General features: G+C 44.6%; 1 protein-coding gene and 1 pseudogene across 3 annotated transcripts in view; one reads left to right on the plus strand and one right to left on the minus strand.

The window, feature by feature from the left end:
• NAGLU (N-acetyl-alpha-glucosaminidase) overlaps positions 1-14,706 on the minus strand; it is a 36,269-nt gene extending 21,563 nt beyond the window's left edge. Inside the window, exons 1-4 of one of the 3 annotated variants that reach the window (XM_085873785.1) lie at positions 14,211-14,706; positions 6,470-6,617; positions 3,491-3,637; positions 1-47 (exon numbers count right to left, since the gene is read on the minus strand). The exon at positions 1-47 is cut by the window's left edge and continues 39 nt beyond it. In XM_085873785.1, the coding sequence (XP_085729911.1) occupies positions 1-47; positions 3,491-3,637; positions 6,470-6,617; positions 14,211-14,653 (785 nt within the window). In that variant the 5' untranslated portion in view covers positions 14,654-14,706. Of the gene's footprint in view, positions 48-3,490; positions 3,638-6,469; positions 6,618-7,572; positions 8,907-12,280; positions 14,162-14,210 lie in introns of those variants that run through there. The other 2 variants (XM_085873787.1, XM_085873786.1) reach the window with 2 other exon arrangements.
• LOC147030078 (uncharacterized) lies at positions 8,888-11,722 on the plus strand (annotated as a pseudogene).
• Positions 14,707-17,689: the final 2,983 nt, after the last annotated feature.

The raw sequence follows: 17,689 nt of genomic DNA on the forward strand, positions 1-17,689 counted from the left end.
AACACAGGAATCATTCCAAAGGATCTCATGCGCTGCAGTATTTTCTTCTGTCGGGAGAATGCCACTTGCTATCAATCACATGTTAGGTCACATCAACCCTGGGCTTGTTCAGAAGGTAAGACTTCAAAAAAATAATAATAATAACAATAAATAAAAGGTGAAAATAATTATTCTTAGTGCTGAACCAATGTCCAACCAACATGCTTGCCCAGTTGAAAGGTGATCTCATTTTTATTCTTTTTGGCAATGTGAAAAATTAATTATATTTAAAAAATACAGACAGTGATATGTGAGGGAAAAAGTCCAGAAGCCATGAGAAAAGCTTCAATCTGGTCATTGGGAATCACCAGCATGACTGATAGCTCCGCTAAAGCCGGGGATCCGCAAAATACCGAAACCTCTGAGAGCATCCTTGTTACAAAGGAAGAATCTTCCAACTCCCCCCTCCAAAAGAAAAGAAAGGAAGGACCCCCCCACCCCCCCAAACCCAGCACATAATGGTTTCCCAACAGACCTTGGTGCTTTTATGACAATGCAATCCAACGCATTCCTCGCAAAATTTAATGACTTAATGAACAACTCGGCTCCTTTAAAAGCAATAATCGACCACAATTGGGACACACAAACATTTCGTAATCATTTTGATTTACCATACTCTTTGCAGAGCAGTTGGTGCCGCCAAAGTAGTTTCTTGGGCAGTGTTATATTGGGTGCTTTGCCATTGCCTTCTCAGCATTTTAGTCCGTGCGCTATCCTTTAAAATGCTGAGTGTCAAGCACAGAAGCAGCAGGTAACATTTTTAAAGTCTTTGGTACAAGACAGCCGGAGTTTGAACCACTGACCTCCCAGAATCGGAAGAGACACTAACTATTACACTACTGAGTCTGGTTACTCACATGATACACTCACAACATTTTAAAGGAAATTATTGTTGACAATTTGTAATGCATTTGCCGAGAAAGGATTTTTTTTATACTTGCCAGAGTTGTTCAGAAAAACGAGCTGCCACAAAGGTAGGTTCAAGATGTATTGGCCAAGCATAAATGTAATCAGTTTTGTAGAAAGATCACATGACCGGTTGTTTGCCAAAATTGTTGTTTTTTCTCAATTTTTAGATGAATGTTTCAAAGAATGCAGTTTGTTTATGGAGCTAGATTGTTCAATGCAGCCTCTGGTGCTCCCATTGTAGGCAAGGTCGAAAAGAGAACACATAGATGGATTGTTTTTGCATAGTACATCGTAAACAATTGTTAAGTGTTTAAAAGAAGAGGAAAGTTAAAGAGACAGAGAAGGGTAGAAAACTTTGAGAACAACAAGTAAAAGGGTTGGCTTGGGAAGGGTTAATGGGGTAATAAAGACAATGGGGCAGGATGGGGGATGACATGAGGTGGTGGTGGTTCATTGGATGCTTGAAGCGCTTGAGAGAAGAGTGGGAAAGAACAACCTCTGAAAGGTGGCTCCATAGATGGGAAAAGTGAGGGACAAAGGAGTTGAGGTGTTCAGTCAGCCTGAATTTTGTATGTTTAACCTGGAGAGAGTTACTGCAAGAAGGTGAACATCCTGGAGTTGCAGGGGATGGTTAGATAACAGAGCAGAGGCAGTAGAAGATGGAGACCACCGATCTGCCTGCGATTTGAAAGCAACAGACCTTGTGCTTTCGGCTCATCACAGATTCAAAAACTCGAAGGGCACTCGGTGGAGAGTATACCTCTACCACATAATGCCTGATCCACGAGAACATATCGGGCCCCAATACATTTTTGAAATATTGTGCTATATATAATTTTGGCCACATCTCTCAATGGTGAAGAATCACTTCAAAAATTAAATAATTCTCGTTACCAGATCTGGATTCGGATCTTCACCAAAATCGAAACAATTTGTCGTGGTCACACAACCAACCTGCCGACCAAATTTAATCCGGATCCGTCCGCAAGCTTTTGAGATATCCTGCACACAAACAGATATAAAAAAATAAACAAAGACAGACAGAGAGAGGTGATAACATAAACACCTTCACCTTTGGTGGCGGAGGTAATAATGCTGAGAGTTTTCGATTCCACGGATTCCAGGAGACACAGATGTGATGCTGGCTGGCATACAGACGGAGAGAAGTACTCCACTGAGTTATGCACAACAATCTTGCAGACTGGGAATTTCTCTGATTTTACAAGGAAAGACTTGGATAGACGAATGATGCCCAGTGTGCCGTTGGCATTGGAGGCCAGCTTTGCTGTAGTTTGCCCAGGAGATGCCATGGCTGGGTGTTAGGCCTCAGAGTTGAAGAAACTGAACCACCTCCAGTGGCTGAACATGGAAATAGGCAGGTGGGTTAGTTTGATGATCCTTCTGGAGTGACAAGATGAGACAAAGTTTTTTCCAGGATTGAAGGACATGTTGCATTTATCAGCAGCAGAGAGTGATGCAGCTGCAGTCTGCCTGGCAGATGGATAGGGGTGATATATATATATATATATATATATATATATATATATATATATATATATATATATATATATATATATATATATATATATATATATGACACCATTGTCATAGTCTGCAAAAAGGAAGAGGGCATTTCATAGCATCAGGTAGGTCATTTATACAAATCAGGAAGACTGGGCCCAACACAAACCTTCAGCCTCTACTGCGAGACGGGAGGAGAGGGCTCCATTGACAGCAACACGTTGACTGTGTGAGTGAAGGATGTCAGAAATCCAGGAATGAAGGCACATTGAAAACCCCAAGAACAGAGCTTGCCAAGCAAAGTAGAATGCCAGAATGTGTTGAATGCCCAAGATATGTTCAGGAAGATGGTCCTAACCTCTTGTTTGAAATTGAGGGCCCCCAACCATTGTTGCGAGAAGAGTAGAAGCATAACCAGAGTTTAATGACCGGGACGGAATCCAAAATGATCGCCAGAGATCAGACTGTTTGAAAACAGGGAAGACTTGAAATAAATATTTTGCCAATAACTTGCACATAAGCAAAGGATGCAGGAAGTTCTCCTGTACAGTATTACCAAGTATAACCACTCGGTGATACCGGTCTCAAGCCTCGTGTCCGGTGCCGGCTCAAATAGTTTGGGCCCAATAGCTCGGTGTGTGACGGGACATAGCACCTTTTTTTCATGACTCTTACAGATGGTAGAAAAATCATTGCACATTGTCATTGTATTGAAAATAATAGATTTACTTACAGGTGATAAGCCGTGTTGGGCAAGTTTGAACAGTTTATGTTTAAAAGTTAAAGATAATCGGGCTGAACAGTAATATATATATATATATATATATATATATATATATATATATATATATATATATATATATATATATATATATATATCAATCATTGCAGCTGAGCTATATTCTGCTATAAATGGGAATATTTGGCACAGAAAGTTGTGGATAAAGTTTCCCAATTCGCAGAAATGTGGAAACAAACGCACACATCACACGGTTCAGGTTCGAGTCCTTCTCGTCAATACTTGCAAAGCGTGTTGCTGTTGATGCCACGTTGAGGGTAGAGGGCCGGCCCAGCTGTGAAGGTTTCCCATGCGTGCCCAGGCCAAGAAGGCCGGACCCGCGAAATGTGCATCAACTTCCTTCTGGCTCATCCCCAAGGACAGGTACACCTACAAGAATAAAGTCTTTAAAAAAAAATAATAAAAAAGTACAAACAAGTTCTAACAGCAATTTATTTTACCAATCGTGAAATATCTAAAATTATAATGATCATTTTCATTATTAACCTTTATTCAACGGAAAAGTAAGGTAAAACAAATATATGGCTAAATAAAATTGATGCCTATCGGAAGATAAATCTCATCGAATACGATAAGATCATCAACTGGTTCAAAATGACACCGGTAATGAAACGGAACACCAAGAAGGAACCCGAAGAAGATGGAGTCATCGGGAGGAATCTGGATGAGATTCCCGTTTCAGCCGCTACTCCACTGCACTCAAACCCATCCATTCAAACTCCACCACTATCAAACCATAACAAAAAGTCTCCTTAGCTGTGAGTCTTTCTTGGGCAGATCATCTTTCCAAGATGGCCTCCAAAGCCAGCCTTGCATGGATGGGCACCTACCGTCGTGAAAGGCCTTTCCTCGGCCAATCCGAACTTTTGACAACCTACAAGGTTTTCATTCGCAGCTCCATGGAGTCCAGATCTTCCATTTTCGTTGGTGCCCCTGCCTCACAAATTGCCCTTCTTGATGTTGTCGAAAGCAAGGCCATCAAAATCATTGAGATCTCCTGCAATTAAGCCGAGTGTCTAGGCCTGTTATTCATATTGCAGTCAAGTGGTGGCCTCTGTGTTATACTCCCTCTGGCTCTGCCCCACACAGGTTTCTGCAGGGTGCACATGCTCTGCCAATGACCCTCTTCTTGTTAAACTCAAAAAAAAACAAAAAACATCCAGGATCACTGCTCACCTCCAGTCATTTGTTCTTCCTTTCTCTCATCTGTGGAAACAACTTCCCCAATCTGTTCAGTCCCAATCTTCCCTCCATGGCTTCGAGACAGTCATTCACCACTACCTCGGGTGATCTTCCATCCATACTCCTGATCTCTTCTACCCCAAATTACTCCATTCCCCTTTTAAAGGTTATTGTAAGTTTTCCCCCTTCCCCCTTTATTACCTCTTTTGTCAGTTGATTTGTTGCTTTTCTGTTTCATCCCAACTTTCCCCTTCCTCTTCTTACTGTGTTCCGTTCAGCTTGAGCACAGCTTGTTCATCCAATTGGTCCTTCTCCCCCACCCCTAGACCTCACTCTCACTTCTACTCTGCTGTTGTTGTTTCCCACTTTCCATTTTGTTCCATTTCATTCTCCTCTAGCTCTTCTACAAGCCTCGAACATATGTACAAAACAAAACAAACAGAAACAGAGAACAGGACAAACAGGACATCCACACAGGGAGATGACTGTGCTCATCTGTGAGCTACTCAAAACACCCAACAAGCATTCGTTTTACTATGGTCCAAGCAATCTGCAGCCAGAATGGCAGTATGACTAATGTCGATTCTCAAACTGATATTGCCAGATGTTACTTGCCTATTATCGAGAATGATCGTCTTGACCTTCTTTCTCTATGGCATCATGTTTTGCCGCAGAAACTGTTCACCTGATGTGTGGCTCATCAACAAGACAAATAATCAACTTCAGAATCTTACAAATCACACATTCAAGTTTTTCATTGATTATGTAGCCTATTGTTTACAGATTAATCAAACGAGTACACTGGATTAGACCTCTCCAACGAACAATCCTGATTATGGTTAGCAAAGTTAACCTGAATGTTGCCATTCATAAAGTGATTGAGGAAAAATATTGTTTGTCCATCTATGCTTCAGTGAGGAAATGAACTTGAGAAGGGGTATTGATTACCTCCACCACCGAAGGTTGACGGAGGTTCCTGTACATTTTTACCCCATCTATCTGTGAGAAGGATATCTCAAAAAGTTGTGGACGGATGCGGACGACGAAACGTGGTGGACAGGTTGGGTGTGTCACCAGGACAAATTAATTAGATTTTGATGAAGATCCATATCCAGATAAGAGAATTTTTTTTTTTATTTCTTCAGTTATTCTTTTGCCATTTAAATATGGGGCCAAAAGCAATATATTTCAAAACGTTGTGGATGGGTTATGGTAACACTAAGTGGATGAGCTGGTTGGGTGACAACAACAAGCCAATTCGATTTTGGTTCAAATCCGGATGCAGATCCAGCCTATCAGTAGGATACAAAACGTAAAGTGTTTACCTGGAGGTATGTGCTCTACCGGGTGCCATTCTAGTTCATCATGCAATGACCCGTTCTGCAGAGTAACGTGGATCTGCCATTATACAGACTTGTGCAGAATGCCGTCACACATATGCCAAACCATGTGTGTGTCAAATTACGATACAACTCGGTTTTCTGGTATTTGGAACTTGATTAGTCATTGCTCGTATCAGAGAATGGGCTGGCACAATGGCCTACAGGTATGCACACTCACCTGCGAGCCATCTAGCTTGGGACTGAATCTCAACCCAACTCCATACTGTTATCCTGGTGTTTTGCAAGCAGTGCGATTCATCAATGTGTGTGTGTGTGTGTGTGTGTGTGTGTGTCATCCCTCGTATGGATGTTAAGCAGGGTGTCCCGTCCTCCGACATTAGTTGGTGGATGCTTGAGAACCCACGGTGTCCTTCACGAAGAGTAGACGAGCCATCGCCAGCACCATGAACAAATTACAAATAATTTTTCTCACCTGCAGGGGGCAATCTGCTGCATCAGCAGCAATGTTGTACCCCTGCAAGAGCCCTGTCCTAACCCACAGCCAGGTGCTGCATAAGGACGATGACGACGACCTGTTGGACAACATTATGGAAGTTTTGACTTCCCATGTACATTCAAAATTCATTTTATTGCTTCTGAAGCCCGTTGGACACACAGAAAACACTCCATGGCATACCTTTCGCCAGATTGCCTCTTGACCTGTGTATGCCAGCGCCAGGTTAACGCCATGCAGGGCCATCCAATCAATCTCATACTCCCAGCGCTTCCATGACCACCAAACGAAAGAGTAACTCGGAGTACAGACGTTCTGGTAGAACAGGAACCTGGACAAATGGCAAATGCATGTACGATGTTGAAGGAGAAAATGTGAGTTGGTTTTCTCCTCTCCAAGGCAACTAAGGCAGAGTAAAAAGGTCTGCCAGATATACTTTCCTCGTTACCTCCCCCAATCTAGACTCGACACACCTCCATTTTTCATCCCCTCTGTAAATTGTCATTTGTGGAAATGGCTTCAAATCAATTTTCTTGACCTCTCCCTGGCAAGATTTGAAGTCTGGTGCCCACCACCACCGAGCTCTCTCAAATGTCCACCACTGAGCCCATACAGGTGAATTTTTGTTATACGACGTAATAAATAGCGAGTCATTTTGAAAATGTGATATTCTTCCTAAGTTTGAGGATTTAAAATAAATAAATAAATAAAACAAAAAAGAATCACGAGGAAATTTGACATTAAAATTTCAGAAAAACAAGGCATTTAATAATTCCCACGAATATGACCTTTCCGTTGAAATTGCAAAAGTTAGACATCTTCAAAAACTTCAACACAACATATTTAAATTTTTCTTTGTGCTGATCAACAGGGGGGAAAAATAAACAAACATCTTTTAAAAATAATAATAATAATAAAAAAAACACAAAAGTTTAAAAAAGTTAATCAAAACGATAATAATAATAATAATAATAATAATAATAATAATAATAATAATAAAAACACAAAAGTTTAAAAATATAATTAAAACGATAATAATAATAATAATAATAATAATAACGATAATAATAATAAAAAAATCACAAAACTTCCCGAAGGACAAAAACTTTGTGGGTATCTTTCCATGTATTTATTGACATAACTTCATGGGATGTTCAACGTCGATCAACTAATACCGGCAGATGGGACGTTAACCCTGGTTAACGTCCGTCCGAGGGACGGCACACACACATTGATGAATCATGAAACACCGGGACGATAGTCTACCCCTGGGTCGGGATTCAAACCTAGGCTGGACGGCTTCGAGGTCATCCTGCCAGCCCAACCTGCTGCGCCGTTGTTGTTCATCTCCTCCACGAGGCTTCGACCCTTCTATATACAGGGTGTCCCAAAAGTCTGGATCCATAGGCATTTTTCTTTATATACAATCTGATATTTTTATTTTTATTTCAGATCCAAGATTGCTTTGAAATGAACAATAGAATATCGAATTGAACTCATTCTCATGTACGCAAGACAGGATTCTTCACATCAAAGAGTTGCTGCCTAATTCAATAGAAAGCATCCTGATAAGCATCCAATAACACGTTCCACTGTTAAAGTGTTTCAAGGTTTTAGGTTCAGAAATGTTTAACGTTCTTGTATTCCGCGTATAAACAAGTGTCGCGAAGTCCAAGGCCGTCAATTTGAGCATTTACTGTAATAAAACTAAAACTTGTCAAAATAATTTTTTTGCCTCTGGATCCAGAACATTGGGGGACACCCCCCTGCACATGCAAACACCCCACATTATTAATATTATTTGTGATCATTTTGTGCCAAATATTAACAAAAGGCATGGAAATAAGAAAGTTCTCTCTCTTCTCTCTTCCTCTCTCTATATCGAGTGCAGCCTGTGGCTGCTGGTTGCATCATTGTTTGGTACGCGGCCATGCCGCTGATGCAGTGTCCCCCTTACCAGTAAACCGGTACTCATTTTGCCGACCTCGGAAGGATGACAGGCTGAGTCAACCTCCTGGTGTATTTTAATTCAGCGGCCAACGGGGCTTGAACTCAGGACCCTAGGATCCCAAACCACCACCCTAACCATAAGCCAACACCAGGCTTAAGAAAGTTCTAAAAGGACTATTTTGACAGTGTGAAACGGTATATTTGTCTTGCAGTAATATAGTGTAAAAGTTTTGGGGGTTTCAGGGAACTTATTGCGAATGGAGGGGGTTTCAGTACCCATGATGTAGTGCACGGGCGCCATATTGGTCGGCAAGATAAACAAGCCAGAAAAAGATAAACAAGACCGAAGAAGGTGAAATAATCAGGGTCACCTTTCCATCGCAGTAAGTGAGAATAACGAGGTAAACGTGGTGGATTGGAGAGCTACTGATGTTGCGGTTGCCAGGGAAGTGAATTTAAACAACATGGCGGCTAGAGAGTAATGTATGAACACGAACATTGGTAAAGGTAATAACAGTAATACTCTTGTCTTTTGGCAGATGCAGCTTCATCATTTGTAATCTAATAAACGGATGTCACAAAATGGAGTAGTTCCTATTTATGATGAAGCTGAGCATTGAACACATCACCACTTGGACAACCAACCCCCAGGATGCCCACCGTAAACTGTCCTACCACTGACTGCGAGTACTCCACCCCCGATGTTGAAGCAGTCCTGGCTGCGGCGCTCATCACGACTCATGCCACAACTCACACAGCTGCCAATGTCAACGTCGTTACAGCTAAAGTTGAGCAGGTGAAACGTCCCACGATCTCATCCGCTGGGACAAGCGAGGAATGGGCCTATTTACAATCGCGATGGTCCGACTAAGCAGATGCAACCAAAGTGACGGGCAAAGCCAAGGTCATCCAACTGCTGGAATGTTGCGATGAACAATTAAGAAAAGACTTGACTCGCAATGATGGCGGCACACTAACGAACAACTCAGAGGACGACGTCCTTAAAGCTATCAAGCGACTTGCAGTGAGAGAAGAGAACATCATGGTTGCTCGCGCTACACTACATGATATGCACCAGGACCACGACGAACCCGTCAGATCATTCGGGGCACGTCTCCGTGGTCAAGCAGGTGTATGTAAACTCATCATTCAATGCCCTCACTGCAATCAAGATGTGAATCACACAGAACCGGTCCTCTGTGACTCTGTAACCGGGACATTCAACTCGACCTAATGGGCGACTGTAACCAGAACATGAAACTCGAAGAAATCTACCAGTTTGTCGAAGCTAAACAATCTGGCAAACGCTCAGCCTCACTCCTCTTCCAGTCACAATCACATGGGATGGATGCCGCCAGCAGCTCCTACTGACGTCACAAGAATGAGACACCAAGAGGCTACCATGACGATGATCGCAAAACAACCGACAAGTCAGAGCAGTGCTACTACTGTGGAAAGAAACGACACGGGCACCGATCTCTCGCCAAGTTCAGAAAGAAGGAGTGTCCCGCCTATGGTCATACATGCGTGCATTGTGGGAAGACCAATCACTTCGATCATGTGTGCAAAAACAAGAACAAATCAACCACCAAGGCCAACGCTAACGAATCAGAAGGTGCCGTGTTCGATTCCCTGTGCACAGTCGCAACTGATGCAACATTCCCCAAATCTATGAGCCTGGACCACCACCTGTACAACCATCTGTCTGACACCTGGATCCGGAAATCATCAAAGCCCCAACCGTTCGTTAAACTGATGATCGGAGCGTTCCAGGTTGATTACAAGCACCTAGGATACAATCTCCACACCAAGACCAAGTCCAAATGCATCACTTGTATGGTGGATACTGGTTGTCAAAGCTGTTTGGCTGGCATGAAAGCTATCTCCGGCCTTGGCTTCAAGACCAAAGACCTAATCCCAGTCACAATGAGGATGCACGCTGCCAACAACAAAGGGATTAAAATCATCGGTGCCGTCATTCTCAGGATATCAGGCGAAGACAAAGATGGCAGCAACCTGGAGACTCGACAGATTACCTACGTCACTGACAGTTCTGACAAGTTCTTCCTCAGTCGAGATGCACGTATCAGTCTGGGCATGATCACCGACACCTTCCATACAGTTGGTGAGATAGACAGAGACACAGTCCACGCCACCTCAGATGTATTAGACCCCGTACCTAGAAATGACAATGGACTTGCATCTGAATATGACTGTCCTCCTCGGGAGAAGCCACCACCAATGCCCACAAAGTTGCCTTTCCCAGCCACGTCAGCGAACCGTGAGAGACTTCATCAATTCCTCCTGGATCACTACAGATCAAGCACTTTTAATACCTGCAAGCATCAACCCCTCCCAATGAAGGATGGACCACCACTACATCTCATGATCAACCCAGATGCTACACCCGTGGCCCACCACACACCAGTACCAGTCCCCATCCACTGGCACGATGAAGTCAAAGCTGGATTGGATCGCGACGTTACGCTAGGTGTTCTCGAACCTGTCCCAATCGGAGAGCCAGTTACGTGGTGCCACCGCATGTTTGTGTGTGCAAAGAAAAACGGCAAACCTCGTCGTATCATAGACATGCGACCTCTGAACTGCCACGCAACATGTGAAACCCATCACACACAATCGCCCTTCCACCAAGCACGGTCTGTACCCTCAGGAACACTGAAGACAGTATTTTATGCATGGAATGGATATCACAGCATTCCACTGGAAGAAGGTGACAGACACCTCACGACCTTCATCACACCCTGGGGCAGGTACCGCTACCATACCGCTCCACAAGGGTATATCGCATCTGGCGATGGTTACTCAAGGCGTTTTGATGAGATAGCCTCTGACTTTCCAAACAAAACAAAGTGCATAGATGACACTCTACGATGGGCTGACAACCTAGAATAAAGTTTCTTTCAGGCTTGTAAGTGGCTGAATATCTGTGGACGAAACGGCATCACCCTCAACCCAGAGAAGTTCGTATTTGGCCAGGAGACTGTGGAGTTCGCTGGATTCCAGATCACACAGGATAGCGTTCGGCCCTGCAAACGATTCCTACAGGCTATCATGGAATTCCCTCTGCCCAGAAACATCACGGATATCCACTCATGGTTTGGGCTGGTAAATCAAGTTTCATATGCATTCAGTATGACAGAGCGCATGCTACCTTTTCGAGCCTTCCTCAATCCTGGCACCACATTTGCCTGGGACGACCGCCTGGACGAACTGTTTCATGAATCTAAGAAGGTCATTGTCAATGAGATTGAGTCTGGCGTAAAGATATTCGACAAGTCTAGACCAACATGCCTCGCCACAGATTTGTCAAAAGTCTGTGTCGGATTCTGGCTCTTCCAGAAACATTGCTCATGTCAATCAACCACCCTGTTCTGCTGTCCCACAGGATGGAAGATCACACTCAGCAGAATCTCGTTATGCCCCTATTGAAGGGGAAGCCTTCGCCGTAGCTGATGCATTGGACAAAGCTCGCTATTTTGTCCTGGGATGCAAGGATCTCACTATCGCGGGTGACCATAAACCGCTTCTCAAGCTCTTCGGTGACAGATCACTCGATGAAATCCCAAACAAGCGACTCCGGAACCTCAAAGAAAAAAAACACTTCACTACATGTTTAACATGGTCCATGTCCCTGGTGTGAAGAACAGAGCGGCGGACACCATTTCCCGCCACCCTACAGGCGACGACAATCCCGAGAAGATGCACCTGACAGATAACATATCATCCATTGCATCTACGCCCCAGAGTGACAACGCCATTCCTTACCCTACAGTACGGCAAGACTTCCTTGCTGGCATATGTTGCATCGAGACATCAAACACTGATTCATCCTCATCACACACCGCTGCAGTTTCATCCCTCAAAACACTCGAGACTATCACCTGGAGCAAGGTTCGATTGGCTACTACTAGTGATGAGAATATGAACAGGTTGGTGAACATCATCGAATCAGGCATGCCGATCTCTCGTCAAGATATCCCAGACACTCCAAGAATACCACCAATACTGGGATCACCTACATACCGTGGATGGAGTAATCACCGACAAGAATCGCATCGTCATCCCACCGTCCCTCCGACAGGACTGCCTGGAAGCTCTTCATGCTGCACATCAAAGCATATCATCCATGACTGCCAGAGCTGAATTGTCTGTGTTCTGGCCTGGAATCACCCCTGCAATCAAATATGTCAGGAACAATTGCAACAACTGCAACCGCATGGCTCCCTCACAACCCAGCGCACCACCCATGAACCAGATCCTTCCAGACTACCCATTTCAATGCATATGCGCCGATTACTTTCAATACAAGGGCTTTCATTACTTGCTCATCGTTGATAGATACTCCAATTGGCCTGTCGTTGAGAGGGCATCGGGAGGTTCGTCTGGCTTGGTGGATTCCCTGCGTCGCTGCTTCGTCACCTATGGCATACCTGATGAACTCTCTTCCGACGGTAGACCTGAATTCATCGCTGGCAATACTCGCCAATTCCTACTGAACTGGTGAGTCCACCACCACCTATCATCCGCCGCATTTCCCCATAGTAACTGCCGGGCAGAAGTTGGAGTCAAAATCGTAAAGCGCATGATCACTGACAACACCGGCCCTCATGGTGAGCTGGACACAGATTTATTCCAGTGTGCGATCCTGCAATACAGGAACTGTCCTCATCAGGACACAAAGCTATCCCCCGCCATGTGTGTGTTTGGCAGGCCGATAAAGGACTTCATACGTATCCTCCCAGGCAGATACAGACCCCATGAAACATGGAGAGACACTTTAGCCAACCGGGAAGCTGCTCTCCGCAACCGCCACATGAAAGCTGCTTAACGCTGGTCAGAGCACACAAGAAGGCTACCACCACTCACTGTTGGAGACCACGTCCGCATCCAAAACAAGATTGGCCACAATCCTCGCAAATGGGACAAAACAGGCACAGTGATCAAAGTCCGCCAGCACAACCAATATGTCCTAAGTGTCGACGGTTCAGGGCGAGCGACGCGCCGCAACAGGAAATTTCTCCGGAAATACATCCCAGTCCACACTCGGGCTCCACGTCATTCCATCGTACATGACCTCTATCACTATGGCTCAGAGCCCCAGTGCAAACAGGATAACCATCTAACCACTTCAACACCGGATCAAACAACGCCACCCTCCACAGACCTCATGGGGCCATCATCATCAACTCCCCCTGGTGAGACTCCTGCATACCAGGACCCACCAATGATGAACGACGACTCAATGCCTTTGGACTATAGGACGCCACTGAACACCTCGCATTTACGAGCACCTGCCTCATAGGTCAAAACACCTGCCGCTCCAGTCACCGTTGCGAGAGGCTCGCGTACTCGGCGTCCACCTGCATGGCAAACATCGGGTGACTACGACATGACCATCGTCGTGTTTGGGGCAGAACAATCCCCCGGTCCATGTCTTCCGTGATGGGTAGTCCACCCCACATAATCGCACGGGTTATTTCTCTCCTTGTTACATTTCCATATAAACTCTCATTTCGTTCAGTTACGTTTACACATCAGGTACAAATGCTCATAATATATCGGTCCTTGTTCCTTGTCCATCACAATGTCCTGGAGGGAGATAGAGAGTAATGTCTGACCACGAACATTGGTGAAGGTAATAACAGTTATATTCTTGTGTTTTGGCAGATGCAGCTTCATCATTTGTAATCTAATAAACGGATGTCACAAAATGGAGTAGTTCCTATTTAGCGGCGCGCACGGAATTATGGGATAGCCCTGAAGACCTCGATGGATGAGGACCCCAACGCATGTTTGTGGGTACATTCCCCCCCCCCCCAAACGGTTTTTCAGTTTTTGTTTAATAGGATTTTATAGTCGGTGTCATTTTAATTACTTAATTAATCAATTTTAAAATACATCCCTGCTCGGAATATCTCAATCTTCATTTGGAGATTCAAAAGATTCATCACACCGATCGGGGCGAGTCGTCCGCACGACCTTCTCCAGGCGGGGGAGAGGTGTCGGCACGCGCATCGCGCGCGCGCTCCAGGTGTATTGCGTGGCGCAGCGCGTGCGCAGGTAGCGGTAAATCCCGGCCGCGGCCGCCACGCCGCTGCTCGCCACCACCCGAAGCCGGCCGTCCCGAAGACTGCCGAGTTCGTAGTAGTCCTTGGACGAAGAGCGAGACGTGTCCGATATTCTCACGGAGAACTCAAGTCGACGTCCGGGCACCAGTCGCTCCAGCATGTCCTCCACGGCGCGGCGCTGCGTGTCCCTGGAGCTCGCACTGCGCACAGTGGGGACTCCTTGGCCACCAGAACATGTGCAACAACTCGATGACAGCACAATAACCCAGAAGAGTAAACGAGTAACTTTACAATCCATATCCATCCATCCATCCATCCATCCATCCATAAGACCAGAACCGCAATGTCCTGGCCGGTGATACCCGAACACTTCCTTGTTTGTGTCAAACACTTCCTTGTGCCACAAAATGTTTGTCCGATTTTAAATAATCCGGAGCACATCCCACACGCTCCCGAGGTGCTATCAATGAGGTGAAGGGTAGATATTGACAATTATCACCGATGTCGTTACTAATTACACCGTCATGGCCGCACGGTTAAAATAAATAAATAAATAAATAATTTGAACTTTTTGTATGCACAGTCGAGGCTCATGGAAGAGCTTGTGTTGGTACATTGAACGGATCAGGACACAACAGGACACAAGGAATAGTTGAGAGGAGGAGCGGGGGGGGGGGCACCAACAGCAGAATTGAAGGCCAAGATGGAGGGAGCCTTGGACAAACAATGTCAAGTGTGGAGGAGAGGATTCATGAGATGGACAAGATGGATAAAGAAGGGAAAACTGGAAATTTGGAAGGAGAAGTGGGGGGGGGGGGGATTGGGATTAACGAGGGTAGAAAAGATCATGGTTTTGGATTGGGGATGATCTGAGATAGTGGTGAACAGCTGTCTTCAACAAGACCTGGAGGGAAGAATGAGATTGAATTTGTGAGGTCTAATGGAACTAACAACAAAAAAACAAACGATCATTTAAATTAACCCTTTTTTGTCCGGTGTCCTCCAAGTATATTACAGTGGAGTACACCTAAAGAAAATGGTCTCCCAGTCATTTTCATTGCAGAAAACGTATATCTAGTGCATCTGATCACAGAGGAGACGTCCAAGTATATTTTTTTTTCCCAAGAAGAGATGTTTCCTACACTGTAGACTACATATTTTGGAATGATGATGCAATGCTACTGTTGCAACGCTGCACTGCCATTCTACTGCTGGGCACAGACAGATTAATCTACTCGAATGATTTGAATTAGGTGCCGTTGATGATATTGTTGTCCGGATCAATGGTGAATTTTTCACAAGAAACTTCAACACAGGAGGAGGCCATTCACCCCATCATAGTGGGGCAACTTAGCTAAATATAGCATAACAATTGTGCATTTTGTGAGGAAAGCACCAAATTTGGTACACTAGTAGCCGATCATATTATGAACAGATTCGGATATTGGGCCATCAAAAATTCAGCCGCTGATGGCTGTGGCAGCCATTTTCCACTGCCATCAAAAATTTTGAGATGGCCCAATATCCAAATCTGTTCGTAATATGATCGGCTACTAGTGTGCCAAATTTGGTGCTTTGCTCACAAAATGCACAATTGTTATGCTAAGTTGCCCCACTATCAAACCTGTGCAATCTTGCCCATAGCTTTGCTTTTAGCAATTAGTCGGGTCAAAATACCACCAAACCCACAATAAATTGCAACAAAAGGTTTTTCAGTGGTTTTCATTCCTACTGGATATACTGATCCACAGAAAAAAAAAGTATACCAAAATCTGACATCCGGAAATGGGTTAAAACAGTCATTTTCAAGATGGCCACCACCAGGCTTTGAAATAACTAAAACAGCTATAACTTCTTCAATAATTGTGATAAAAACATAATTGTTGGTTCTGGTCCATGGTTTTAATGGATCAGCAATCCACTGGTGTCAATAAAATTTAGATCTGATCAGTGTTTACCATGAAATCCAAGATGGCGGCAAAATTAAAGAGTGCAAAAATCAATGAATTTCCCATCTGAACCAAAATCACTGAACACCTGGTGCCACTGAAACATTTATTTGTGAACATTACATAATGGCAGTTTAGGTTACAATTTCAGTCCTCATCACTGTCCTCTAGTTCCTCAGAGGCTTGATTTAGTGGATTGTCACAAAACGTCACTTGGCATGATCCACGTGCAGACGTACACGGAAGCCCATTCTTTCTGCAGCTGCAACGGGGTGTGTCACAAGCTGTGGTGCAGTTGCAGTGTATCATCTTCAGAAGAGTGTCTGGTGCAGCATTCATGGCTGTCATGATAGGTACAAATCGATTGTCTTCAAGTCCCCAGCCCCAGTCCAGAGGATCGAGGTCACCCTCCATCCCCATCCAAACCATGACCTGGTAGTACACTCGGAGACAATGAAACTTGGTGGCAGATTCCGATGGGGGAAGACGTTCAGGTGTAACGAAAGACTTGGCAGCAGCGACCTTCTTTGTGAATATCTTGTAACGCATGGCTACCAGAGAACTTGTGCTCTCCCCACCAAATATAACGGTCATCGCTTGGCTGCCAAGTTTCTTTATTTCAGCGTGGCTGACGCCTCTCGAAGTGAATGTATCTGCTCACAACTGGAGGCCTTGGTCATCTTCTACGAGTTTCTGAAAGACTGATTTTTTCCCAATGCCATACACACGAGATGTTGAATCACATCCTGTGAAGGCGTGCAGGAATAATAGTTGAGTGCACAACTTATTCCCAAGAAGATGCTTCATCCGATTGATGTCATATACTTTCAGATTGCTTCTTGACTGGTTGTCTGATCTGAAATATAGTGGTTTTCCATCTGGTATACAGTAATGGTGCAAAAGCATCAACAAATCTGTGTCCTCTCGGATTAGTGTGGTGGAATGCAGAATTGTGCTGTTTACGGCTGTCTTGACATTGTCCACATCAGCGTCCCCTTCTGCCTGAATAACTATGCAGCCCACTTTCTTCAGCTGATCACCTATTAAGGTGATCAGCTGTTGCTCGTTACTGCCGACAGATAGGAATTCATCTCTCTTTCCGTCAAATTCAGTTTCTCCTGTGAAGTTCACAGTCGGATAGCTGGTGGCTTGTCCCCTTCTCTGCTGAGTGTTATCCTTTATCGAAGGGCCTGCACCATAGCCATCAAAGACAACAGTTGCTGTCCTATAGTGTTTTGTTGTGAAGTCCGTATATGCTCTGGCTATTTTGCCATATGTATCTCCCTTCTTCCACTTGAGCTTGTGCAGCAAGGATCCACCATCAAGAACAGACCTTTCAGTCTTAAGGTGTGCTGAAGGTGTGGTGTCAGGTACTCGTTCACATGTCAGTACCTTGGTACAGTGGTCATTGACGG

This window comes from Eptatretus burgeri, chromosome 3 (genome assembly GCF_056783735.1).
Source record: "Eptatretus burgeri isolate ZD-2024b chromosome 3, Ebu_testis_v1, whole genome shotgun sequence".
NCBI classification, from domain to species: domain Eukaryota; kingdom Metazoa; phylum Chordata; class Myxini; order Myxiniformes; family Myxinidae; genus Eptatretus; species Eptatretus burgeri.